This window comes from Oncorhynchus gorbuscha, linkage group LG11, assembly GCF_021184085.1.
Source record: "Oncorhynchus gorbuscha isolate QuinsamMale2020 ecotype Even-year linkage group LG11, OgorEven_v1.0, whole genome shotgun sequence".
Classification (NCBI taxonomy): domain Eukaryota; kingdom Metazoa; phylum Chordata; class Actinopteri; order Salmoniformes; family Salmonidae; genus Oncorhynchus; species Oncorhynchus gorbuscha.
In genome coordinates, this window is record NC_060183.1 from 7,624,064 (window position 1) to 7,651,563 (window position 27,500).

The window sequence follows — 27,500 nt, forward strand, 5'->3', positions numbered from 1 at the left end:
GATCAGCCAACCGTTCTTTATGTTTCAGTTGATCAGCCAACCGTTCTTTATGTTTCAGTTGATCAGCCAACCGTTCTTTATGTTTCAGTTGATCAGCCAACCGTTCTTTATGTTTCAGTTGATCAGCCAACCGTTCTTTATGTTTCAGTTGATCAGCCAACCGTTCTTTATGTTTCAGTTGATCAGCCAACCGTTCTTTATGTTTCAGTTGAGGCAAATCCATATATTTTCCTTTCATTCGGAAAAACTCAAACCATCTCAGACTTCAGGTCCCTCACACCTTTTTAAAGCACCTTCCCCCAAACTCGGCCATCTCACGTTGGTGCGCATTCTCCCTCAGCGAACGCCTTGCTGTGTTTAGCAATTTTGTGGGACAGTACATAGCTAGCTCTCGTAATTCCGTTGTTTGCTGAATGCAGTTTTGTGAAAAGTCCTTGCTGCTTTTGCAACTGAGAAAGCAACTCTTTTGATGCACCTGTCCTCTGCTCAGAAGACATATTCCTGTATTTCTCTGCATGCTTCGTCTGGACGTGTCGGGACAAGTTGTGGTCTTTCAAGACAGCAATGCTTCCTTTGCACACAGCTATCCCTGATACCTCAAAATATATATATTTCGATGTCCACTCTTGCTGGAACACTCTACATTCATTGTCAACTTCTTTGAAAAAAAAAATATCTGCGCAATTTCTAGCTAGCTACTATTTGTAACTGTGCCGTGTGTGTCAGCCTGTCAGTTGATATTTATTACGCTCCTTGAAAATAAATGTCCCACAAGAGGTGAGAGTTAAATCATTACAAAGGTGAATATTAATTGGGCTTTTAATTTTAATAACACATTAAAAAAAAAAAAAAATGTACTATCGCAACTTCTTTATGTGCTCCGAGCAGGATTCCGCAGGCTGCATTGAATCAGGTCTAGAATGTCATTGTCTGCTGTTGCGCTAAGATTTCCTTTCAACAGGAACTAAGGAGCCCGAACCATGAACAACAACCCCAGACCATTATTCCCCCTCCACCAAACTTTACAGTTGGCACTAAGCATTGTGGCAGGTAGCGTTCTCCTGGCATCTGTCCAACCCAGATCTGACCGTCAGAGTGTCAGACGGTGAAGCATGATTCATCGCCCCAGAGAACGTGTTTCCACTGCTCCAGAGAACGTGTTTCCACTGCTCCAGAGAACGTGTTTCCACTGCTCCAGAGAACGTGTTTCCACTGCTCCAGAGAACGTGTTTCCACTGCTCCAGAGAACGTGTTTCCACTGCTCCAGAGAACGTGTTTCCACTGCTCCAGAGAACGTGTTTCCACTGCTCCAGAGAACGTGTTTCCACTGCTCCAGAGTCCAACGGCAGCAAGCTTCACACCACTCCAGATGAAGGTTGACATTACGCATGGTGATCTTAGGCTTGTGTGCGGCTGCTCGGCCATGGAAACCCATTTCATGAAGCTCCCGACGAACAGTTCTTATACTGACGTTGCTTCCAGGGGCAGTTTGGAACTCGGTAGTGAGTGTTGCAACCGAGGACAGACAACTTTTACGCACTGCGCGCTTCAGTACCACTTCAGGGCTGAGACGTTGTTGCTCCTAGATGTTTCCACTTCACAATAACAGCCCTTACAGTTGACCGGGGCAAAACATTTTACAAACAGACTTGTTGGAAAAGTGGCATCCTATGATGGTGCCACGTTGAAAGTCACTGAGCTCTTCAGTAAGGCCATTCTACTGCCAATGTTGGTCTATGGAGATTGCATGGCTCTGTGCTCGATTTTATACACCTGTCAGCAAAAAGGATGTGGCTAAAACAGAAACAGCTAATTTGAAGAGAAGTGACTTAAGGAAAGCTGACTATGTACAGACTCGGTGATCATAGCCTTGCTATTGAGAAAGGCAGACATGGCTCTCAAGAGAAGACAGGCTATGTGCACACTGCCCACAAAATGAGGTGGAAACTGAGCTGCACTTCCTAACCTCCTGCCAAACGCATGACCAATATTAGAGACACATATTTCCCTCAGATTACACAGATCCACAAAATAATTTTAAAAATAAACCCGATTTTGATAAACTCCCATATCTACTGGGTGAAATTCCACAGTGTTTCATCACAAGAAAAGGTCAACCAGTGAAGAACAAACACCATTGTAAATACAACTCATATTTATATTTATTTATTTTCCCTTTTGTACTTTAACTATATTCACATCATATTTTAAATGTCTTTACACTTTTGGAACTTTTGTGAGTGTAATGTTTACTGTTAATTTTCATTATCTATTTCACATGCTTTGGCAATGTTAACATATGTTTCACATGCCAATAAAGCCCATTGATTTGAGACAGAGGGGGAGACAGAGGGGGAGAGAAGGAGAGGTGTAAAGAGAGCGAGAGAGAGAGAACAAAAGGAGGGATGGGAGAGAAATCAAGCCACATGCTTCATAGCGGCTGAGGGAGGAGAGAGAACGAGAAAAGGAGGATTTAGCATGACTGCAGAGAGTAAACTAATAAATAGTTGTTTTTTTTTTTAAATACAGAGTGGACACATGAACAGGAGTCGGAGGCAGCTGGGATCAATAACATAGATCCTAGAGGAGATGAGAGGAGAGGAAGAGAGATAGGCTGCCTAGCTAGCAGACAAACAGCTCGTGGGTCAGAAGAGAATAGTAGAGGTACTGTGAAAAAACAATTATTAAGGTGATAAAATATATCTTTAGTCTCTATGAGGAACATTGATCACAACACTAGAGAGAAAGGAAATAGGGAGAGAGAGAGAGACAGCGACAGAGAGAGAGACAGCGACTTGGGGTGGCATATACATGGGTTGGTGATCATTCTGTCTGTCTGTCTGTCTGTCTGTCTGTCTGTCTGTCTGTCTGTCTGTCTGTCTGTCTGTCTGTCTGTCTGTCTGTCTGTCTGTCTGTCTGTCTGTCCGTCTGTCCGTCTGTCCGTCTGTCCGTCTGTCCGTCTGTCTCTCTCTCCGTCCGTCTCTCTCTCCGTCTGTCTCTCTCTCCGTCTGTCTCTCTCTCCGTCTGTCTCTCTCTCCGTCTGTCTCTCTCTCCGTCTGTCTCTCTCTCCGTCTGTCCTCTCTCCGTCTGTCCCTCTCTCCGTCTGTCCCTCTCTCCGTCTGTCCCTCTCTCCGTCTGTCCCTCTCTCCGTCTGTCCCTCTCTCCGTCTGTCCCTCTCTCCGTCTGTCCCTCTCTCCGTCTCTCCGTCTGTCTCTCCTTCTGTCTGTCTGTCTGTCCGTCTCAAAGCAACAACCCAGATGGATGATTTAGCATTTTAATTCCATTGTGATTCTATGAGAATTACTAGAGAAATGAGAGACTCTATGGGGAACAACTGTAGAAACTGGTCCATCACGGATTCAAGCCCAAAGCTTTTCAGACCTGCTGGTAGAAGATGTGCCAAACAAGCCTGAGATCCCTGTTAAATGTGATATTTTCCATTAACCCATATAAGATTTTGGACCCGGGTAAGTAGAAATGAGCTTTCATGACCCGGGTAAGTAGAAATGGGCTTTCATGACCCGGGTAGGTAGAAATGGGCTTTCATGACCCGGGTAGGTAGAAATGGGCTTTCATGACCCGGGTAGGTAGAAATGGGCTTTCATGACCCGGGTAGGTAGAAATGGGCTTTCATGACCCGGGTAGGTAGAAATGGGCTTTCATGACCCGGGTAAGTAGAAATGGGCTTTCATGACCCGGGTAAGTAGAAATGGGCTTTCATGACCCGGGTAAGTAGAAATGGGCTTTCATGACCCGGGTAAGTAGAAATGGGCTTTCATGACCCGGGTAGGTAGAAATGGGCTTTCATGACCCGGGTAGGTAGAAATGGGCTTTCATGACCCGGGTAGGTAGAAATGGGCTTTCATGACCCGGGTAGGTAGAAATGGGCTTTCATGACCCGGGTGGGTAGAAATGGGCTTTCATGACCCGGGTGGGTAGAAATGGGCTTTCATGACCCGGGTGGGTAGAAATGGGCTTTCATGACCCGGGTGGGTAGAAATGGGCTTTCATGACCCGGGTAAGTAGAAATGGGCTTTCATGACCCGGGTAAGTAGAAATGGGCTTTCATGACCCGGGTGGGTAGAAATGGACTTTAATAGTGCTCAAAATCCTTAAATTCCATCCTAGGTCCACAGACATTTTACTTTGCCATTTTAGTCATTTAGCAGAGAGTCTTATCTAGTGAGTCATTTAACAGAGAGTCATATCTAGTGAGTCATTTAACAGAGAGTCATATCTAGTGAGTCATTTAACAGAGAGTCATATCTAGTGAGTCATTTAACAGAGAGTCATATCTAGTGAGTCATTTAACAGAGAGTCATATCTAGTGAGTCATTTAACAGAGGCTCTTATCCTGAGTAACTTACAGTTAGTGAGTCATCATAAGGTAGCGCGATATCCCAGTCATAGTAAGTACAACTTTGACAGTGACGTGCTGGAAGCAACACTCTCCTCTCTAGTCGACCTCTGACACTGCTGGGTTGATGTCTCAGATGTGCTCTGACTGGCTAACAGGCCTCTGAAGTAATAGGCTGAAAACAACAAGCTCCACCTCCCTCTCGTCCTCCACCTCTTCCCCCCTCCACCTCCCTCTCGTCCTCCACCTCTTCCCCCCTCCACCTCCCTCTCGCCTCCACCTCTTCCCCCTCCACCTCTTCCCCCTCCACCTCCCTCTCGTCCTCCACCTCTTCCCCCTCCACCTCCCTCTCGTCCTCCACCTCCCCCTCTCGTCCTCCACCTCTTCCCCCTCCACCTCCCTCTCGTCCTCCACCTCTTCCCCCTCTCGTCCTCCACCTCTTCCCCCTCTCGTCCTCCACCTCTTCCCCCCTCTCGTCCTCCACCTCTTTCCCCCCCCCACTCGTCCTCGGTGACTGGCTTGCAGGGGAAAGGTTGAGGGAGCCATATCCTTGCTGTTCTGTAGATGCAGTAGCTAGCGGTTTGATTGTGGTGCAGACGTGCAGTAGTGTTATTATACCAGCAGGAGGCGGTGGTGTCATCAGGACTCATCCATCTAGTAACATACAACACGCTCCAGTAGGAGGTGGTGTCATCAGGACTCATCCATCTAGTAACATACAACACGCTCCAGGAGGAGGTGGTGTAGTCAGGACTCATCCATCTAGTAACATACAACACGCTCCAGTAGGAGGTGGTGTCATCAGGACTCATCCATCTAGTAACATACAACACGCTCCAGTAGGTGGTGTCATCAGGACTCATCCATCTAGTAACATACAACACGCTCCAGGAGGAGGTGGTGTAGTCAGGACTCATCCATCTAGTAACATACAACACGCTCCAGTAGGAGGTGGTGTAGTCAGGACTCATCCATCTAGTAACATACAACACGCTCCAGGAGGAGGTGGTGTCATCAGGACTCATCCATCTAGTAACATACAACACGCTCCAGGAGGAGGTGGTGGTGTCATCAGGACTCATCCATCTAGTAACATACAACACGCTCCAGGAGGAGGAGGTGGTGTCGTCAGGACTCATCCATCTAGTAACATACAACACGCTCCAGGAGGAGGAGGAGGTGTCGTCAGGGAGACCGTGGGGCTGCAGGCTTGTGGAGCAGTGAGACTAACATGATATAAACAGATAACAAGATGTTAATGGTCGGGTTGAGGAGGAGCTGAGAGAGAGACGGTTGTTAGCATACCTTTATCGATGGAGGCTCCGGCCATGTGGTAGAAACTCAGAGCTGTATCCACATCATTCACATTCTTCAGGAAGGTAAAGAAATTCTCCACCTCCTCAAACGTAATGCCCTATAGCAGTGAGACTAACATGATATAAACAGATAACAAGATGAAGAGAGACAGAGAGAGGAGGAGCTGAGAGAGAGAGAGTTGGCAGACCTTTATCGATGGAGGAGATGTGGTAGAAACTCAGAGCTGAGAGAGAGAGATTCGACAGAGAGAGAGAAGAGTAGAGAAAGAGAGACGTAGAGCCCTATAGAGAGAGAGAGAGAGAGAGAGAGAGGAGAGAGAGAGAGAGACAGAGACAGACAGAGAGAGACAGGAGAGAGAGAGAGAGAGAGAGACAGGAGAGAGAGAGAGAGAGAGAGACAGAGAGAGAGAGAGAGAGAGAGAGAGAGAGAGAGAGAGAGAGAGAGAGAGAGAGAGAGAGAGAGAGAGAGAGAGAGAGAGAGAGAGAGAGAGAGAGAGAGAGAGAGAGAGAGAGAGAGAGAGAGAGAGAGAGAGAGAGAGAGAGAGAGAGAGAGAGAGAGAGAGAGAGACAGACAGGAGAGAGAGAGAGAGAGAGGAGAGAGAGAGAGAGAGAGAGAGACAGACAGGAGAGAGAGAGGAGAGAGAGAGAGAGAGAGACAGACAGGAGAGAGAGAGGGAGAGAGGAGAGAGACAGACAGGAGAGAGAGAGAGAGACAGACAGGAGAGAGAGAGAGACAGATTAGGAGAGAAAGACAGATTAAAAGGATAAAGCAAACCATGAATCTCAATTAGCTACTTAAACTCTAATATCCTCCTTGGCTCTCGCATGTTCCTCAACATTTGGAACCAAGGACTGATCACCCCAATCCACAAAAGTGGAGACAAATTTGAGCCCAGAAATTACTGTGGAGTCTGCATCAACAGCAATCTCAGAAACACTCTGCAGTATCAACATCAGACTATTACACCCCCCCACCACCACCTACAGAGAGACAAATCTAGAAAAGAGTCCACTCAGCCAGCTGGTCCTGGGCCTCTGTCCACAAACAGAGCCCCAGGACAGAAACACAATTAGACCCAACCAAATTATGAGAAAAAAATTTATTGACACACTGGGAAGAATCAACAACAACAAAAAACGGAGCAAACTAGAATGCTATTTGGCAGAATACCTGACCACTGTGACTGGCCCTAAACAGAGAGTACACAGTGGCAGAATACCTGACCACTGTGACTGGCCCTAAACAGAGAGTACACAGTGGCAGAATACCTGACCACTGTGACTGGCCCTAAACAGAGAGTACACAGTGGCAGAATACCTGACCACTGTGACTGGCCCTAAACAGAGAGTACACAGTGGCAGAATACCTGACCACTGTGACTGGCCCTAAACAGAGAGTACACAGTGGCAGAATACCTGACCACTGTGACTGACCCTAAACAGAGAGTGGCAGAATACCTGACCACCGTGACTGACCCTAAACAGAGAGTGGCAGAATACCTGACCACTGTGACTGACCCTAAACAGAGAGTGGCAGAATACCTGACCACTGTGACTGACCCAAACTTAAGGAAATCCTTGACTATGTACAGACTCAGTGAGTATAGCCTTGCTATTGAGAGAGGCCGCCAAAGGCGGACATGGCTTCCACAGAGCACAGAAAGAACTCGAAAACAAATCAAACATTATAATATATTTATAATAATAATAATAATATATGCCATTTAGCAGACGCTTTTATCCAAAGCGACTTACAGTCATGTGTGCATACATTCTACGCATGATAATACATTGATAATATCTGTCAGGTGAAATAGTGCAGTGTGCCATCACAGTAGCAAGATTTGTGACCTGTTGCCATGAGAAAAAGGCAACCAGAGAACAAACAACATTGTAAATTCAACCTATCTTTATGTGTTTAATGACCTTCCCCCTACTGAACGGTACAGACTGAGCAGGTACCTGTACCACCATCGAATGAAACGGTGAGACAGAGCAGGAAGGAAGCGACGCTGAAAATATTCACATGGGGGCAGCAGGTGTCGGAGAATACGGTGATGATGCGCAACCTTCGGTTGGTAAGGGGGACAAATATCACCGTGGATCATTTCTTCACTTCACCGCATGTGTGTTCTACAAGAAGCTTGATGTGGCCGCAAGTGTATCGACTGCTTGAAGAGACTTCATCAGGACAGACTTCTGGCGCACGAGCTACGCGATAGACCTTTAAGGCCACTGAGGTTACGGTCATGTCTAAGGCCACGGTGATGTTTAAGGCTACCGTGATGTTTAAGGCTACCGTGATGTTTAAGGCCACTGTGATGTTTAAGGCCACTGTGATGTTTAAGGCTACGGTGATGTTTAAGGCTACGGTGATGTTTAAGGCTACCGTGATGTCTAAGGCCACGGTGATGTTTAAGGCTACGGTGATGTTTAAGGCCACGGTGATGTTTAAGGCCACGGTGATGTTTAAGGCTACCGTGATGGTTAAGGCCACGGTGATGGTTAAGGCTACGGTGATGTTTAAGGCCACGGTGATGTTTAAGGCCACTGTGATGTTTAAGGCCACTGTGATGTTTAAGGCTACGGTGATGTTTAAGGCCACGGTGATGTTTAAGGCCACGGTGATGTTTAAGGCCACTGTGATGTTTAAGGCCACGGTGATGTTTAAGGCCACGGTGATGTTTAAGGCCACGGTGATGTTTAAGGCTACCGTGATGTTTAAGGCTACCGTGATGGTTAAGGCTACGGTGATGTTTAAGGCTACGGTGATGGTTAAGGCCACGGTGATGTTTAAGGCCACGGTGATGTTTAAGGCTACGGTGATGTTTAAGGCTACCGTGATGTCTAAGGCCACGGTGATGTTTAAGGCCACGGTGATGTTTAAGGCCACTGTGATGTTTAAGGCCACGGTGATGTTTAAGGCCACGGTGATGTTTAAGGCCACGGTGATGTTTAAGGCTACGGTGATGTTTAAGGCCACGGTGATGTTTAAGGCCACGGTGATGTTTAAGGCCACGGTGATGTTTAAGGCCACGGTGATGTTTAAGGCCACGGTGATGTTTAAGGCTACGGTGATGTTTAAGGCCACGGTGATGTTTAAGGCTACCGTGATGGTTAAGGCTACGGTGATGTTTAAGGCCACTGATGTTTAAGGCTACCGTGATGTTTAAGGCCACGGTGATGTTTAAGGCCACGGTGATGGTTAAGGCTACGGTGATGTTTAAGGCCACGGTGATGTTTAAGGCCACGGTGATGTTTAAGGCCACGGTGATGTTTAAGGCCACGGTGATGTTTAAGGCCACGGTGATGTTTAAGGCCACGGTGATGTTTAAGGCCACGGTGATGTTTAAGGCCACGGTGATGTTTAAGGCCACGGTGATGTTTAAGGCTACGGTGATGGTTAAGGCCACTGATGTTTTCATCTGACCACATGTGGTTGCTGACTGTGCGTCTTCATGGTCGGGGTATTTTTAATTTTTAAAATTAAAACCTAAAAATAAGCCGCTAGCATGTTACAACTATGAAACATATCTGTTGGAACAAAATAATAAGACTAAGCCGTTGAATTAGGTGTTTTTTTTGTGGGGTTTTGTTCTTACATATTGCCTACAGTAACAAACTAACGAAAATGCTATTTTGCTACTTGAAATGAGACAAATAATCTTATTGTAATGTTACTACTTAACACCTTCAAATGATTATTTTAGCAATGGCATATATGAAATGCATTAATGAATGTTAACGAATGTTAACGAATGTTACCGAATGTTACCGAATGTTACTGAATGTTACTGAATGTTACTGAATGTTAATGAATGTTTTAATGAATGTTACCGAATGTTACCGAATGTTACTGAATGTTACTGAATGTTAATGAATGTTACTGAATGTTAATGAATGTTAATGAATGTTACTGAATGTTACTGAATGTTACTGAATGTTAATGAATGTTAATGAATGTTTTAATGAATGTTTTAATGAATGTTTTAATGAATGTTACTGAATGTTACTGAATGTTACTGAATGTTAATGAATGTTACTGAATGTTAATGAATGTTTTAATGAATGTTTTAATGAATGTTTTAATGAATGTTACTGAATGTTACTGAATGTTACTGAATGTTAATGAATGTTACTGAATGTTAGAAAGTTGCCATCAGAATGATGGTCCCTACAGGCCTAGACGTTTCAGTGCTAATAGGAATTCTGCTTCAAATGATTTTATTGCTGTGAAACTCAGTTAAACATTATCATGACCAGAGACTGATTACACACACACACACACAGCTCTGATTACGCTCCTGTAGTTAGGAGACTTCTATTCAACGGTGTGACACAGAGAAGGGGGTAGCATGACAGGGGAAGCAAGCTTTACACCCACGTACACACACACACGTACACGTACACACACACACACACACACACACACACACACACACACACACACACACACACACACACACACACACACACACACACACACACACACACACACACACACACACACACACACACACACACACACACACACACACACACACACACACTGCTGAATGAGCTGACAGCAGAGAGAGGAGCAGCTGGCTGTATCAACTCAATAATTCTCCTAGAGAGAGGAAGACAGGAAGGGAGGAAGAGAGAGGGGAAGAGAGAGAGGAGGAGAGAGGGGAAGAGAGAGAGGAGCAGCTGGCTGTATCAACTCAATAATTCTCCTAGAGAGAGGAAGACAGGAAGGGAGGAAGAGAGAGAAGGAGAGGGGAAGGGTGGAAGAGAGAGAAGGAGAGAGGGGAAGAGAGAGAAGCAGCTGGCTGTATGAACTCAATAATTCTCCTCGAGAGAGAGAGAGAGAGACAGACAGAATCGAGCATATATAGAGGAGAGAAGAGGCCATAGAGGGATAGAGAGAGAGAGAGAGAGACCGACAGAGAGACAGACACAATCGAGCATATATAGAGGAGAGAAGAGGCCATAGAGGGAGAGAGAGAGAGAGAGAGAGAGAGAGAGAGAGAGAGAGAGAGAGAGAGAGAAAGAAAGAGAGAGACAGACACAATCGAGCATATATAGAGGAGAGAAGAGGCCATAGAGGGATAGAGAGAGAGAGAGAAAGAGAGAGAGACAGACACAATCGAGCATATATAGAGGAGAGAAGAGGCCATAGAGGGATAGAGAGAGAGAGAGAAAGAGAGAGAGACAGACACAATCGAGCATATATAGAGGAGAGAAGAGGCCATAGAGGGATAGAGAGAGAGAGAGAGAGAGCGACAGAGAGACAGACACAATCGAGCATATATAGAGGAGAGAAGAGGCCATAGAGGGATAGAGAGAGAGAGAGAAAGACAGAGAGACAGACACAATCGAGCATATATAGAGGAGAGAAGAGGCCATAGAGGGATAGAGAGAGAGAGAGAAGAGAGAGAGACAGACACAATCGAGCATATATAGAGGAGAGAGAGAGAGGAGAGAGAGAGAGAAAGAGAGAGACAGACACAATCGAGCATATATAGAGGAGAAGAGGCCATAGAGGGATAGAGAGAGAGACCAATCGAGCATAGAGGAGAGAAGAGGCCATAGAGGGATAGAGAGAGAGAGAGAAAGAGAGAGAGACAGACACAATCGAGCATATATAGAGGAGAGAAGAGGCCATAGAGGGATAGAGAGAGAGAGAGAAAGAGAGAGAGACAGACAATCGAGCATATATAGAGGAGAGAAGAGGCCATAGAGGGATAGAGAGAGAGAGAGAAAGAGAGAGAGACAGACACAATCGAGCATATATAGAGGAGAGAAGAGGCCATAGAGGGATAGAGAGAGAGAGAGAAAGAGAGAGAGACAGACACAATCGAGCATATATAGAGGAGAGAAGAGGCCATAGAGGGATAGAGAGAGAGAGAGAAAGAGAGAGAGACAGACACAATCGAGCATATATAGAGGAGAGAAGAGGCCATAGAGGGATAGAGAGAGAGACACAATCGAGCATATATAGAGGAGAGAAGAGGCCATAGAGGGATAGAGAGAGAGAGAGAAAGAGAGAGAGACAGACACAATCGAGCATATATAGAGGAGAGAAGAGGCCATAGAGGGATAGAGAGAGTTCCATTGTGAGAGCAGGTTTATCCATAACAGATTCTCCTGTTATGAGAACCTCTGCCTGAGTGGGGTTGAGACCTGGAGACACACAGGGGTGTGGGGTTGAGACCGGGAGACGCACACGGGTGTGGGGTTGAGACCGGGAGACACACACGGGTGTGGGGTTGAGACCGGGAGACACACACGGGTGTGGGGTTGAGACCGGGAGACACACACGGGTGTGGGGTTGAGACCGGGAGACACACACGGGTGTGGGGTTGAGACCGGGAGACACACACGGGTGTGGGGTTGAGACCGGGAGACACACACGGGTGTGGGGTTGAGACCGGGAGACACACACGGGTGTGGGGTTGAGACCGGGAGACACACACGGGTGTGGGGTTGAGACCGGGAGACACACACGGGTGTGGGGTTGAGACCGGGAGACACACACGGGTGTGGGGTTGAGACCGGGAGACACACACGGGTGTGGGGTTGAGACCGGGAGACACACACGGGTGTGGGGTTGAGACCGGGAGACACACACGGGTGTGGGGTTGAGACCGGGAGACACACACAGGTGTGGGGTTGAGACAGAGACAGCTGTCCCCTTGTACAGATATCTCCTTGGCATCAATGAACACCTAAGTAGCAACTCAGAACAGACAGAGAGACAGAAGTAGGTTCTCTGTACGCAGTTGACCTGACACAGAGACACTACAGAGACACTACATTCAGAATTCTGCAAAACCATCCTCTGTGTACAACGTAAAACACCAAATAATACACGCAGAGCAGAATTATGCCGATACCCTGTAATCATCAACGTCCAGAAAAGAGCCGTTAAATTCTACAACCACCTAAAAGGAAGCGATTCACAAACCTTCCATAACAAAGCCATCACCTACAGAGAGATGAACCTGGAGAAGAGTCCCCTAAGCAAGCTGGTCCTGGGGCTCTGTTCACAAACACAAACACACCCCACAGAGCCCCAGGACAACAGCACAATTAGACACAACCAAATCATGAGAAAACAAAAAGATAATTACTTGACACATTGGAAAGAATTAACAAAAAAACAGAGCAAACTAGAATGCTATTTGGCCCAGGTGTGGAGACGGCAGGTAGACTAGTGGTTAGAGTGTAGGGACGGCAGGTAGCCTAGTGGTTAGAGTGTAGGGGCGGCAGGTAACCTAGTGGTTAGAGTGTAGGGACGGCAGGTAGCCTAGTGGTTAGAGTGTAGGGGCGGCAGGTAACCTAGTGGTTAGAGTGTAGGGGCGGCAGGTGGTCAGAGTGTTGGACTAGTAACCGAAAAGTTGCTAGATCGAATATCCGAGCTGACAAGGTAAAAATCTGTCGTTCTGCCCCTGAACAAGGCACTGTTCCCCGGTAGGCCATCATTGTAAATACGAAGAGAGAGAGAGAGACAGAAAGAGAGAGACAGAGAGACAGAAAGACAGAGACAGACAGAGAGAGACAGACAGACAGAGACAGACAGACAGAGACAGAGAGAGAGACAGAGAGAGAGACAGAGACAGAGACAGAGAGAGAGACAGAGAGAGACAGAGACAGAGAGAGAGACAGAGAGAGACAGAGACAGAGAGAGAGAGAGAGAGAGAGAGAGAGAGAGAGAGAGAGAGAGAGAGAGAGAGAGAGAGAGACAGAGAGAGAGAGAGACAGAGAGAGAGAGAGACAGAGAGAGAGAGACAGAGAGAGGAGACAGAGGGGAGAGAGAGAGAGATGTTCTACCCCTTCACTGTGATGTATTACGTGTCAGTCTGTCTCAGTACCTGAGCATCTTTGAACATCTTCTTGAGTCCCTTCTGCATCTGTTTGAGTTTACGTGACTGGACTCCACTGTAGGACAGCAGCATGCCTCCGAACTGTCTCTCTGTTATGCACCCATCCACTGGGTCGTTACGCATAAACTGGAGAGAGAGAGGGGGGGGACAGAGTGGGGGAGAGAGAGAGAGAGGAGAGAGAGTGGGAGGGGAGAGAGACAGGTTGCTATTATTATCCATTATAATTATATTATCTCCATAGAGGAACTCTGGAGCTCTGTCAGAGTGACCATCGGGTTCTTGACCAAAGCCCTTCTCTCCCGATTGCGCAACACACTGAAACCTCAGTCCCCTCATCCAGCTGGTCCTGAGTTCACTAACCTGTTCTACTAACACACTGAAGCCTCAGGACCAGAACATCCAATCAATCAGAATAAAACAAATTACAACACAGTCTAAACAAAACTACATTACTTATTGGGAAACACAAACACAAAGCAAAATGCAGTGCTATCTGGCCCTAAATCGACATTACACTGGATAACTATTTGACCATGGTTACTGATCAAAACCTTAGAAAAACCTTGACAAAGTACAGGCTCAGTGAGCACAGCCTTGCTATTGAGAAGGGTAGACACAGGAAAACCTGGCTCCCTGTAGAGGAAAGGCCGTGCAACCACTGCACCACAGCATAACCTGTCTCCCTGTAGAGGAAAGGCCGTGCAACCACTGCACAACAGCAGAACCTGGCTCCCTGTAGAGGAAAGGCTGTGCAACCACTGCACCACAGCAGAACCTGAGACAGAGCTGCATTTCCTGACAAAATGTTAAAAATATAAAACAATTAGAGAGTGTCATTTCCCCAAATTTAAAACCCTTATTCAAGGTTTCAAAGACCTCTCTGATGAGGATAGTCTACCCGTCCTGTTGGGGGAGGACGCAGAGAGCTGTGGGTTGGCAGCGCACTACATTGCTGCCTGCCATAAGTTGAGGGACAGTGTCTGACAGACCAATCAACCTGCACATGTCCTCTACTGTATGCTTATTGTTATTGTTCAGTGTATGGTTATTTTGACCCTTGGTTATTGCTGTTACTGTTGTCACGTTGACAATTTTGATTCTTATTATTTTCATATTGGAAATATCCAACGTAAGCTTTGGTAATATGGACATTGTTACGTCATGCAAATAAAGCACATTGAATTGAAAGAAAGAGAAAAGGAACGAGAGAACGAGAGAGAAAAGGAACGAGAGAACGAGAGAACAGAACGAGAGAGAAAAGGAACGAGAGAACGAGAGAGAAAAGGAACGAGAGAACGAGAGAGAAAAGGAACAAGAGAACGAGAGAGAAAAGGAACGAGAGAAAAAGGAACGAGAGAGAAAAGGAACGAGAGAACGAGAGAGAAAAGGAACGAGAGAACGAGAGAGAAAAGGAACGAGAGAACGAGAGAGAGAAAAGGAACGAGAGAACAGAACGAGAGAGAAAAGGAACGAGAGAAAGGAACGAGAGAAAAGAACGAGAGAGAAAAGGAACGAGAGAAAAGGAACGAGAGAACAGAACGAGAGAGAAAAGGAACGAGAGAAAAGGAACGAGAGAACAGAACGAGAGAGAAAAGGAACGAGAGAACGGAACGAGAGAACGAGAGAGAAAAGGAACGAGAGAACAGAACAAGAGAGAAAAGGAACGAGAGAACAGAACGAGAGAGAAAAGGAACGAGAGAACAGAGAACGAGAGAGAAAAGGAACGAGAGAACAGAGAACGAGAGAGAAAAGGAACGAGAGAACGAGAGAGAAAAGGAATGAGAGAAAAGGAACGAGAGAAAGGAACGAGAGAAAAGGAACGAGAGAACAGAACGAGAGAACAAGAGAAAAAAGGAACGAGAGAACAGAGAACGAGAGAGAAAAGGAACGAGAGAACAGAGAACGAGAGAGAAAAGGAACGAGAGAACAGAGAGAACGAGAGAGAAAAGGAACGAGAGAACAGAGAACGAGAGAGAAAAGGAACGAGAGAACGAGAGAGAAAAGGAATGAGAGAAAAGGAACGAGAGAACAGGAACGAGAGAAAAGGAACGAGAGAACAGAACGAGAGAGAAAAGAAACGAGAGAACAGAACGAGAGAGAAAAGGAACGAGAGAACAGAACGAGAGAGAAAAGGAACGAGAGAACAGAACGAGAGAGAAAAGGAACGAGAGAACAGAACGAGAGAGAAAAGGAACGAGAGAACAGAACGAGAAAAGCAACGAGAGAACAGAACGAGAAAAGCAACGAGAGAACGAGAGAGAAAAGGAACGAGAGAACGAGAGAGAAAAGGAACGAGAGAACGAGAGAGAAAAGGAACGAGAGAACGAGAGAGAAAAGGAACGAGAGAACGAGAGAGAAAAGGAACGAGAGAACAGAACGAGAAAAGGAACGAGAGAACGAGAGAGAAAAGGAACGAGAGAACAGAACGAGAAAAGGAACGAGAGAACGAGAGAGAAAAGGAACGAGAGAGAAAAGGAACGAGAGAACGAGAGAGAAAAGGAACGAGAGAGAAAAGGAACGAGAGAATGAGAGAACGAGAGAGAAAAGGAACGAGAGAACAGAGAACGAGAGAGAAAAGGAACGAGAGAACAGGAACGAGAGAACGGAACGAGAAAAGGAACGAGAGAACAGAACGAGAGAGAAAAGGAACGAGAGAACAGAGAACGAGAGAGAAAAGGAACGAGAGAACAGAACAAGAGAGAAAAGGAACGAGAAAAGGAACGAGAGAACAGAACGAGAGAACAGAACGAGAAAAGGAACGAGAGAACAGAACGAGAGAACAGAACGAGAAAAGGAACGAGAGAACGAGAGAGAAAAGGAACGAGAGAACGGAACGAGAAAAGGAACGAGAGAACGAGAGAGAAAAGGAACGAGAGAACGGAACGAGAAAAGGAACGAGAGAACGAGAGAGAAAAGGAACGAGAGAACGGAACGAGAAAAGGAACGAGAGAACGAGAGAGAAAAGGAACGAGAGAACGGAACGAGAAAAGGAACGAGAGAACGAGAGAGAAAAGGAACGAGAGAACAGAGAACGAGAGAGAAAAGGAACGAGAGAACGTGAGAACAAAAATGAGAGAACAAAAATGAGAGAACAAGAGAGAAAAGGAACGAGAGAACAAGAGAGAAAAGGAACAAGAGAGAGAGAGTGTTTCTAAAGTGGATGAATTAACCTAAGAAGAGCTTCTGGCTCAGTGATTACCACCTCTTAGAAAGAGACCGAGAGAGAGAGAGGAGGAGGAGAACTAAACAAAGAAGAAGAATTATCCACGTTAGAACACTGCCGTGTCACAATGATCATATCTCCACCAATCGAACGTCGAGAGACGAACATACGAGGAGGACAACTCCGCCTGCGTTCCCATCAGAGCACCAGACCACAACATCATTACAGGGACTGTGGTTTCAACAGGAAATAATTAACCGTGATTACAGTGATGAACTAAATGGTCCTGCACTGATGTGATCACTTTATACAGAGTGCAGTGTACTGGCAGTTTGACAAAAAAAGAACACTGTTTTTGTGTTGCAGCTTTTCAGCAGCGCTGTGGAGGCAGAGAGTAGGTATGTGGGGTGGGGGGGGTATAGATGAGATAGGGGGACAGTCACTGTGACAATGAAGGAACAAAGGCTCAGACAGCCTCCTCAAGGACTGACCCTCAGTGACACTTCATCAATTCACACACGCCAAATATACCCCCCCCAACACACACACACACACACACACACACTTCCCCCTACCTTCCCCCTCTCTCCATACTTCCATGTCCCTCCCACCCAGTCTCAGTCCTTCCTCCTGTCTGTTTATCCTCTCTTCCCTCCCTACCTTCCCCCTCTCTCCATACTTCCATGTCCCTCCCACCCAGTCTCAGTCCTTCCTCCTGTCTGTTTATCCTCTCTTCCCTCCCTACCTTCCCCCTCTCTCCATACTTCCATGTCCCTCCCACCCAGTCTCAGTCCTTCCTCCTGTCTGTTTATCCTCTCTTCCCTCCCTACCTTCCCCCTCTCCATACTTCCATGTCCCTCCCACCCAGTCTCAGTCCTTCCTCCTGTCTGTTTATCCTCTCTTCCCTCCCTACCTTCCCCCTCTCTCCATACTTCCATGTCCCTCCCCACCCAGTCTCAGTCCTTCCTCCTGTCTGTTTATCCTCTCTTCCCTCCCTACCTTCCCCCTCTCCATACTTCCATGTCCCTCCCACCCAGTCTCAGTCCTTCCTCCTGTCTGTTTATCCTCTCTTCCCTCCCTACCTTCCCCCTCTCTCCATACTTCCATGTCCCTCCCACCCAGTCTCAGTCCTTCCTCCTGTCTGTTTATCCTCTCTTCCCTCCCTACCTTCCCCCTCTCCCATACTTCCATGTCCCTCCCACCCAGTCTCAGTCCTTCCTCCTGTCTGTTTATCCTCTCTTCCCTCCCTACCTTCCCCCTCTCTCCACATTACAGCTTCCATGTCCCTCCCACCCAGTCTCAGTCCTTCCTCCTGTCTGTTTATCCTCTGAAGGACCTTCCCCCTCTCCATACTTCCATGTCCCTCCCACCCAGTCTCAGTCCTTCCTCCTGTCTGTTTATCCTCTCTTCCCTCCCTACCTTCCCCCTCTCTCCATACTTCCATGTCCCTCCCACCCAGTCTCAGTCCTTCCTCCTGTCTGTTTATCCTCTCTTCCCTCCCTACCTTCCCCCTCCATACTTCCATGTCCCTCCCACCCAGTCTCAGTCCTTCCTCCTGTCTGTTTATCCTCTCTTCCCTCCCTACCTTCCCCCTCTCTCCATACTTCCATGTCCCTCCCACCCAGTCTCAGTCCTTCCTCCTGTCTGTTTATCCTCTCTTCCCTCCCTACCTTCCCCCTCTCTCCATACTTCCATGTCCCTCCCACCCAGTCTCAGTCCTTCCTCCTGTCTGTTTATCCTCTCTTCCCTCCCTACCTTCCCCTCTCTCCATACTTCCATGTCCCTCCCACCCAGTCTCAGTCCTTCCTCCTGTCTGTTTATCCTCTCTTCCCTCCCTACCTTCCCCCTCTCTCCATACTTCCATGTCCCTCCCACCCAGTCTCAGTCCTTCCTCCTGTCTGTTTATCCTCTCTTCCCTCCCTACCTTCCCCCTCTCTCCATACTTCCATGTCCCTCCCACCCAGTCTCAGTCCTTCCTCCTGTCTGTTTATCCTCTCTTCCCTCCCTACCTTCCCCCTCTCTCCATACTTCCATGTCCCTCCCACCCAGTCTCAGTCCTTCCTCCTGTCTGTTTATCCTCTCTTCCCTCCCTACCTTCCCCCTCTCTCCATACTTCCATGTCCCTCCCACCCAGTCTCAGTCCTTCCTCCTGTCTGTTTATCCTCTCTTCCCTCCCTACCTTCCCCCTCTCTCCATACTTCCATGTCCCTCCCACCCAGTCTCAGTCCTTCCTCCTGTCTGTTTATCCTCTCTTCCCTCCCTACCTTCCCCCTCTCTCCATACTTCCATGTCCCTCCCACCCAGTCTCAGTCCTTCCTCCTGTCTGTTTATCCTCTCTTACCGCTCTGCCTTCAATCTCTCCTCCTTCCTAGCTTCCTGTTTCTGCCCCGCCCCCTCACCTCTAGTTTAAGGACATCGTGTTGCAGCTTCCTCTGGAACTCCAGGAAATGGCCGATGGTCAGTTTGCCCTTCAGGTCGGCACCTGAACAGAGAAGAAACGGTGGACATTTTTAAAAGGAAGCCCTTTCACTCCAGGTGTTTTATCCATCTCATCTTTCAGTTTATTTCCTCGTTTATTTATTTAAGGCTATTATTTATTGTTTTCCTTGCATTTGTTTCTGTGTCGAGCTGAGTGAGTGAGTGAGTGAGTGAGTGAGTGAGTGAGTGAGTGAGTGAGTGAGTGAGTGAGTGAGTGAGTGAGTGAGTGAGTGAGTGAGTGAGTGAGTGAGTGAGTGACTGACTGACTGACTGACTGATTCATTGACTGACTGACTGACTGGTTGATAAATGGATTGACTGACTGACTGGTTGATAAATGGATTGACTGACTGACTGGTTGATAAATGGATTGACTGACTGACTGGTTGATAAATGGATTGACTGACTGACTGACTGGTTGATAAATGGATTGACTGACTGACTGACTGGTTGGTTGATAAATGGATTGACTGACTGACTGACTGGTTGGTTGATAAATGGATTGACTGACTGACTGACTGGTTGGTTGATAAATGGATTGACTGACTGACTGACTGGTTGGTTGATAAATGGACTGACTGGCTGACTGACTGACTGACTGACTGGCTGACTGACTGGCTGACTGACTGGCTGACTGACTGGTTGGTTGACTGACTGGTTGATTGATTGGTTGACTAACTGACCGAAGAAGTATGTGGTAAGAGCAGAGCTGCAGCCGCCAGTCTTCAGGGTGTTACCCGTAGTGGAACGGTCTCGATGACGCATCCCCATACTGGTCTGAGACCTGATGATACTCTGGACCTGAGGAGAGAGAGAGATGTTTACTCTATTAGCTTTTACTGTTGATTATCTACTTCACTTGCTTTGGAAACTCTGGACCTGAGGGGAGGGAGGAGAAGAGAGAGAGTGTGGGTTGGAGGGAGGAGAGGAGAGAGAGAGTGGGTTGGAGGGAGGAGAGAGAGTGGGTTGGAGGGAGGAGAGAGAGTGGGTTGGAGGGAGGAGGGAGAGTGGGTTGGAGGGAGGAGAGAGAGTGGGTTGGAGGGAGGAGAGAGAATGGGTTGGAGGGAGGAGAGAGAATGGGTTGGAGGGAGGAGAGAGAATGGGTTGGAGGGAGGAGAGAGAATGGGTTGGAGGGAGGAGAGAGAATGGGTTGGAGGGAGGAGAGAGAATGGGTTGGAGGGAGGAGAGAGAATGGGTTGGAGGGAGGAGAGAGAATGGGTTGGAGGGAGGAGAGAGAATGGGTTGGGGAGAGGGAGGGAGGAGAGAGAGAATGGGTTGGAGGGAGGAGAGAGAATGGGTTGGAGGGAGGAGAGAGAATGGGTTGGGGAGAGGGAGGGAGGAGAGAGGGGGGAGGAGAGAGAGATGGGTTGGAGGGAGGAGAGAGAATGGGTTGGGGAGAGGGAGGGAGGAGAGAGGGGGAGGGAGAGAGAGGGGGAGGGGAGGGGAGAGAGGGGGGAGAGAGGGGGAGGAGAGGAGAGAGGGAGGGAGGAGAGAGGGAGGGAGGAGAGAGAGGGGGAGGAGAGGAGAGAGGGAGGGAGGAGAGAGGGAGGGAGGAGGAGGGAGGAGAGAGGGGGGGAGAGGGAGGAGAGAGGGGGGGGAGAGGGAGGGGAGGGAGGAGAGAGGGGGAGGAGAGGAGAGAGAGAGGGGGGGAGGAGAGAGAGAGAGAGAGAGGAGAGCGGGAGGGAGGGAGAGGTGGGGCATTATTACAACAGTGTTGTCAGCAGTGGAACGGTCCCGATGATACATGCCCATACCGGTCTGAGACCTGTGGGAAAAGAAACGGTCTTGATATGGACCAATTAAAACCATTACAAACTTAATCATTTAATCTGTGAATGCCACTGGCTGATCCTTTGATCCAATCAAAACGTAATTAAGCCAAATAATTGATTGTATTATACTGAAATCAATCCCACATGAACCAAACGTACTTCTATCAACATCATTTAGCTTCACGGAGAGAGCACAGTGTGTCGTGCAAGAGGATTCCATTATGGGCCTCAACCAATTATTCTTTCACAGTTTGACATACAAAAGAATGAACTCGCAGGAAAAATCGCAGGAAAAATCGCAGGAAAAATAAATACATCTGCTCTTTCTGAGAGTGTCATGTGAAAGTGGCCAGAGGTGGAACAAATTAAATCAGAGGGAGACACTATATACAGTGTTACACCTCTCTGTTGTCCTGAATGACACCCTAATCCCTGTATAGTGCACTACGTTAGACCAGAGCCCTAATCCCAGTATAGTGCACTACGTTAGACCAGAGCCCTAATCCCAGTATAGTGCACTACTTTAGACCAGGACCCTATTCCCTATATAGTGCACTACTTTAGACTACACCCAATGGGGAGTAGTGCACTTTATAGGGACAGGGTGTGATTTGTTATGCAGCCACTGTGTGTCGTGTGTATGTATCTATACCTTCTCTTCTTTTTGATATATATATATCTATCTATATCTATATAACAGCCCCTACCAGATGGTATGGATACTGATACAGCCTGCGGTCTCAAAACATTTGTCTATGCAATATGACAGGATATTGAACACAATTACAGGGGTCTCAGTTAGTCAGCCAGATGTGTGTGTGCGCGTTTCACAGCTTGGCTGACTAGATCATTCTGATTGGTCGAAAGGGTACTAACTGTTTTCTAATAAACTCATGGTACAGGACTCCACGGCCCCTCGTCGTTCATCCCGAACAAAAACGTCGTAAGGCCTGTGTGTGAGCTAATAACGTCATGTGATCCAGGTCTGGAGTCCTGTTCTATTGACGCCGTTAGCAATGTGGCGTCGACCGTAATGGCCGTGGTATTGACTAATGGCCGTGGTATTGACTAATGGCCGTAGTATCGACCGTAATGGGCGTAGTATCGACTAATGGGCGTAGTATTGACCGTAATGGGCGTAGTATTGACCGTAATATCGACTGTAATGGCCGTAGTATTGACCCTAATGGCCGTAGTATTGACTAATGGCCGTGGTATTGACTAATGTCCGTAGTATCGACCGTAATGGGCGTAGTATCGACTAATGGGTGTAGTATTGACCGTAATGGGCGTAGTATTGACCGTAATGGGCGTAGTATTGACCGTAATGGCCGTAGTATTGACCCCAATGGGCGTAGTATTGACCCTAATGGGCGTAGTATCGACTAATGGGCGTAGTATCGACCGTAATGGGCGTAGTATCGACCGTAATGGGCGTAGTATCGACCGTAATGGGCGTAGTATCGACCGTAATGGGCGTAGTATCGACCGTAATGGGCGTAGTATTGACTAATGGGCGTAGTATTGACTAATGGGCGTAGTATTGACTAATGGGCGTAGTATTGACCCTAATGGGTGTAGTATTGACCCTAATGGGCGTAGTATCGACCGTAATGGGCGTAGTATTGACTAATGGGCGTAGTATTGACTAATGGGCGTAGTATTGACCGTAATGGGCGTAGTATTGACTAATGGGCGTAGTATTGACCAATGGGCGTAGTATTGACTAATGGGCGTAGTATTGACTAATGGGCGTAGTATTGACTAATGGGCGTAGTATCGACTAATGGGCGTAGTATCGACCGTAATGGCCGTAGTATTGACCGTAATGGGCGTAGTATTGACCGTAATGGGCGTAGTATTGACCGTAATGGGCGTAGTATTGACCGTAATGGGCGTAGTATTGACTAATGGGCGTAGTATTGACCAATGGGCGTAGTATTGACCGTAATGGGCGTAGTATTGACTAATGGGCGTAGTATTGACCAATGGGCGTAGTATTGACCGTAATGGGCGTAGTATTGACCGTAATGGGCGTAGTATTGACCGTAATGGGCGTAGTATAGACCGTAATGGGCGTAGTATTGACCGTAATGCCAAAAGACAGCTGCTTATGAGGGCTGTATGATGGTATTGCTATAGTTGTGTGTTGACCTGTTCAAACTCCTCCAGGTCCACCTCTCCATCTCCGTTCAGGTCGAACATCTTGAAGGCGATCTCAAAGTTCCTCTGGGGCGCTGAGAGAGAAACACACAGGGGAGAAACGCTACATTACATCTCATGGTTCAAATATTACATCAACTCTCCTTCAAATACTTTGATCATTTGCTCTGGGTTTGCCAGAAGTGGCAGATTAGCAGCGTTGATTGTTCCCATTGATTCCACTGCACCAGGAACAAGTACAAACACACACAAAACAAATACAGGGTCTTCATTTGGGCCTTCGTCCATTCCGCTCCTTTTATTTCTATGGGAGTGACAAATAATAATGACTCACAGGAGTAATTCACAACATGAGACCAACACCTACAGAGCCTTCAGATTGTATTCACACTACTTGCCTACTTCCACAAGTTGCTGTGGTAAAACCTGAATTTAAAAACAGATTGAATTAAGATTGTGTCACTGGTCTCCACACAATACCTCAAATTAGGTTTTTAGGAATATTCACTTTTTTTTTTTATTAATGAAAAGATGAAATGTTTTGAGTCAATAAGTATTCAACCCCGTTGTTATGGAAATCCTAAATAAGTTCAGGAGTAAAGGTTTGCTTAACAAGTCACAATTTTTTAATAACTACCTCATCTCTGTACCCCACACACATACAATTATCTGTAAGGTCCCTCAGTCAAACAGTGAATTTAAAACACAGATTTAACCACAAAGACCAGGGAGGTTTTCCAATGCCTCGCAAAGAAGGGCACTTAACTTTGTATTCAGGACATAAAGTTCATTTATGTTTGTACAACACATAAATGAGTAGCATATTTTCAATCATAGTGGTGGCTGCATCATGTTATGGGTATGCTTGTCATCAGCAAGGACTAGGGCGTTTTTTAGGATAAAATAGACTAAATAGAGCTAAGCACAGGCAAAAACCGAGAGGAAAACAGGTCCAGTCTGCTTTCCAACAGACACTGAGACAAATTCACATTTCAGCAGGACAATCACCTAAAACACAAGGCCAAATCTACACTGGAGTTGCTTACTAAGACAACATTGGATGTTCCTGAGTGGCCTAGTTACAGTTTTGACTTAATTTGGCTTGAAAATCTACGGCAAGTCTTTAAAATGTATTTTCTGTCTAGCAATGATCAACAACCAATTTATGAGCTTAATTTTTTATTTATTTTATTTTTTACATATAATAATGTGCAGATATTGTACAATCCAGGTGTGGAAGGCTCTTAGAGACTTACCCAGAAAGACTCACAGCTCTAAATCACTGGCAAAGGTGATTCTAACATGTATTGACTCAGGGGGGAATACTTATGTAATCAAAATACATTACGGTTTTCTTTCTTAAAACCTCTTAAAGAGGCTGCAAACTTTTTCAGCTTTTTGTTAAAAATCGCTCAAAATTTCAACGTCCTGTTAGAAAGGCCAGGAATATAGTATATGCATATGATTAGTATGTGTGGATAGAAAACACTCTGAAGTTTATAAAACTGGTTAAATCAAATCTCATTTTTATTTGTCACATACACATGGTTAGCAGATGTTAATGCGAGTGTAGCGAAATGTTTGTGCTTCTAGTTCCGACAATGCAGTGATAACCAACAAGTAATCTAACTAACAATTCCAAAACTACTGTCTTATACACAGTGTAAGGGGATAAAGAATATGTACATAAGGATATATGAATGAGTGATGGTACAGAGCAGCATAGGCAAGATACAGTAGATGGTATCAAGTACAGTATATACATATGAGATGAGTATGTAAACAAAGTGGCATAGTTAAAGTGGCTAGTGATACATGTATTACATAAGGATGCAGTAGATGATATAGAGTACAGTATATACGTATGCATATGAGATGAATAATGTAGGGTAAGTAACATTATATAAGGCAGCATTGTTTAAAGTGGCTAGTGATATATTTTACATCGTTTCCCATCAATTCCCATTATTAAAGTGGCTGGAGTTGAGTCAGTGTGTTGGCAGCAGCCACTCAATGTTAGTGGTGGCTGTTTAACAGTCTGATGGCCATGAGATAGAAGCTGTTTTTCAGTCTCTCGGTCCCGGCTTTGATGCACCTGTACTGACCTCGCCTTCTGGATGATAGTCTGTGACTATAACAGAACGTGTGTAGGAGGAAAACTGTTCACAAAAAATATCACTCTGCCAGTCTCTGTATTGTCTATGGCAAGGGAAAATAGTTAGCATCCAGTTTACAGTTCCTACAGCTTCCACACGATGTCGCCAGTCTTGGCAATTGGGTTGAAGTTAATCCTTGGTCAAATGAGAAATAGGCACTTCCTGTCGTCGAGTACACCGGAGGAAGTAATGAAAGGGAGAATATGGACCATGATTTCAAGACTTGCTGCTATAGAATACAGATCGCCCCGTGATCAATTTGATCGATTATTAACTTTTACTAATACCTAAAGTTAACTAACAAAAGTAGTTTGAAGTGTTTTGTCAAAGTTTATAGGCAACTTTGTTAATTTTAAAAAATGACGTTGCGTTTTGGAAAGCAGTTTTTTCCTGGATCAGATGGGCTTCATAAATGGACATTTTGGGTATACATGGACGGATTTAATTGAAAAAAAGACCCAATTGTGATGTTTATGGGAAGGAGTGCCAACAAGGAAGCTCATCAAAGGTAATGAATGTTTTATATTTTATTTCTGCGTTTTGTGTAGCGGCGGCTACGCTAATTCTTTTGTTTACGTCCCCTTTGGGGATTTCGGGGGTTGCATGCTATCAGATAATAAATTCTCATGCTTTCGCCGAAAAGCATTTTAAAATTCTGACATGTTGGCTAGATTCACAACGAGTGTAGCTTTAATTGAGTACCCTGCATGTGTGTTTTAATGAAAGTTTGAGTTGTATCGAGTACTATTAGTTGTCACTCTGAAAGTTCCACTGATGTTGATCCCTGTACAGCAGCCGTAGAAGGTTAAACAAAATGTTAGAATTGTTATTCTACTTTGGACAGATCGTGGACCAACAAAATTACAATTAAATCTATTTTAATCCACATTGTAACAAAAGGGGTGTGAATACATATTTTAATCTCGTTTCATCTCTGCCCGCTTAACCCAGAAGCCAGTTGCACCAATGTGTCGGAGTTCAACTGACGACCGGAGTCAGCCTGCAGGCGCCCGGCTCGCCACAAGGAGTCGCTAGAGTGCGATGAGCCAAGTAAAGCCCGCCCTAAACTGGACGATTGTGCGCCACCCTACGGGTCTCCCTGTGACACAGCCCGAGATCGAACCTGGGTCTGCAGTGACGCCTCGAACACTGCGATGCAGTGCCTTAGACCGCGGTGTCACTCGGGAGGCTGAGTGTGAATACTTCTGAAGGCACTCGATCATCTGGGTTCAGGCCTTCACTGCACACATGTAGTGAAGGTGTATCTCACTAATCATCCCTAAAGCCAACACCTCATTTGGCCGCCTTTTGTTCCAGTTCTCTGCTGCCTGTGACTGGAACGAATTGCAAAAATCGCTGAAGTTGGAGACTTTTATCTCCCTCATCAACTTCAAACATCAGCTATCTGAGCAGCTAACCAATCGCTGCAGCTGTACGTAATCTATTGGTAAATAGCCCACCCATTTTCACCTACCTCATCACCATATTGTTTTTATTTATTTACTTTTCTGCTCTTTTGCACACCAATATCTCTACCTGTATATGACCATCTGATCATTTATCACTCCAGTGTTAATCTGCAAAATTGTAATTATTCGCCTACCTCCTCATGCCTTTTGCACACAATGTATATAGACTCTTTTTTTCTACTGTGTTATTGACTTGTTAATTGTTTACTCCATGTGTAACTCTGTGTTGTCTGTTCACACTGCTATGCTTTATCTTGGCCAGGTCACAGTTGTAAATGAGAACTTGTGCTCAACTGGCCTACCTGGTTAAATAAAGGTGAAATAAATAAAATAATTAAAAAACCACATCAACATGGGTTCAGTAGTATGTGTGGGAATTGAACCCACAACCTCGGTGTCACCACCACTTGTCGGTCGGTCTGTCTGTGTGAGAGTCAGGTCCAAAGAGAGGCCTGTGTGTGTGTGTGTGTGTGTGTGTGTGTGTGTGTGTGTGTGTGTGTGTGTGTGTGTGTGTGTGTGTGTGTGTGTGTGTGTGTGTGTGTGTGTGTGTGTGTGTGTGTGTGTGTGTGTGTGTGTGTGTGTGTGTGTGTGTGTGTGTGTGTGTGACTTACTAGAGAGCACGGTAGTGAGGAAGATGTAATCAGAGAAGGAGATGAGACCACACTCTCCCAGTGTGAAGAAGATACTGTCCTCATCCGCAAACTTCTCCCTCTCCTGGGAAATCTTCTACTCATCAGGAAGAGAGGGAGAGAGAAAGA

The 27,500-nt window shown here is 46.2% G+C and overlaps 1 protein-coding gene across 4 annotated transcripts in view; it reads right to left on the minus strand.

Moving 5' to 3' along the window:
* micu1 (mitochondrial calcium uptake 1) overlaps positions 1-27,500 on the minus strand; it is a 110,907-nt gene that overhangs the window by 4,240 nt on the left and 79,167 nt on the right. For all 4 annotated transcript variants that reach the window (XM_046368472.1, XM_046368470.1, XM_046368469.1 and 1 more), the window contains 6 exons: positions 27,354-27,468; positions 23,109-23,191; positions 19,866-19,983; positions 19,104-19,186; positions 13,530-13,667; positions 5,663-5,771 (listed from right to left, as the gene is read on the minus strand). In XM_046368472.1, the coding sequence (XP_046224428.1) occupies positions 5,663-5,771; positions 13,530-13,667; positions 19,104-19,186; positions 19,866-19,983; positions 23,109-23,191; positions 27,354-27,468 (646 nt within the window). The remainder of the gene's footprint in view (positions 1-5,662; positions 5,772-13,529; positions 13,668-19,103; positions 19,187-19,865; positions 19,984-23,108; positions 23,192-27,353; positions 27,469-27,500) is intronic.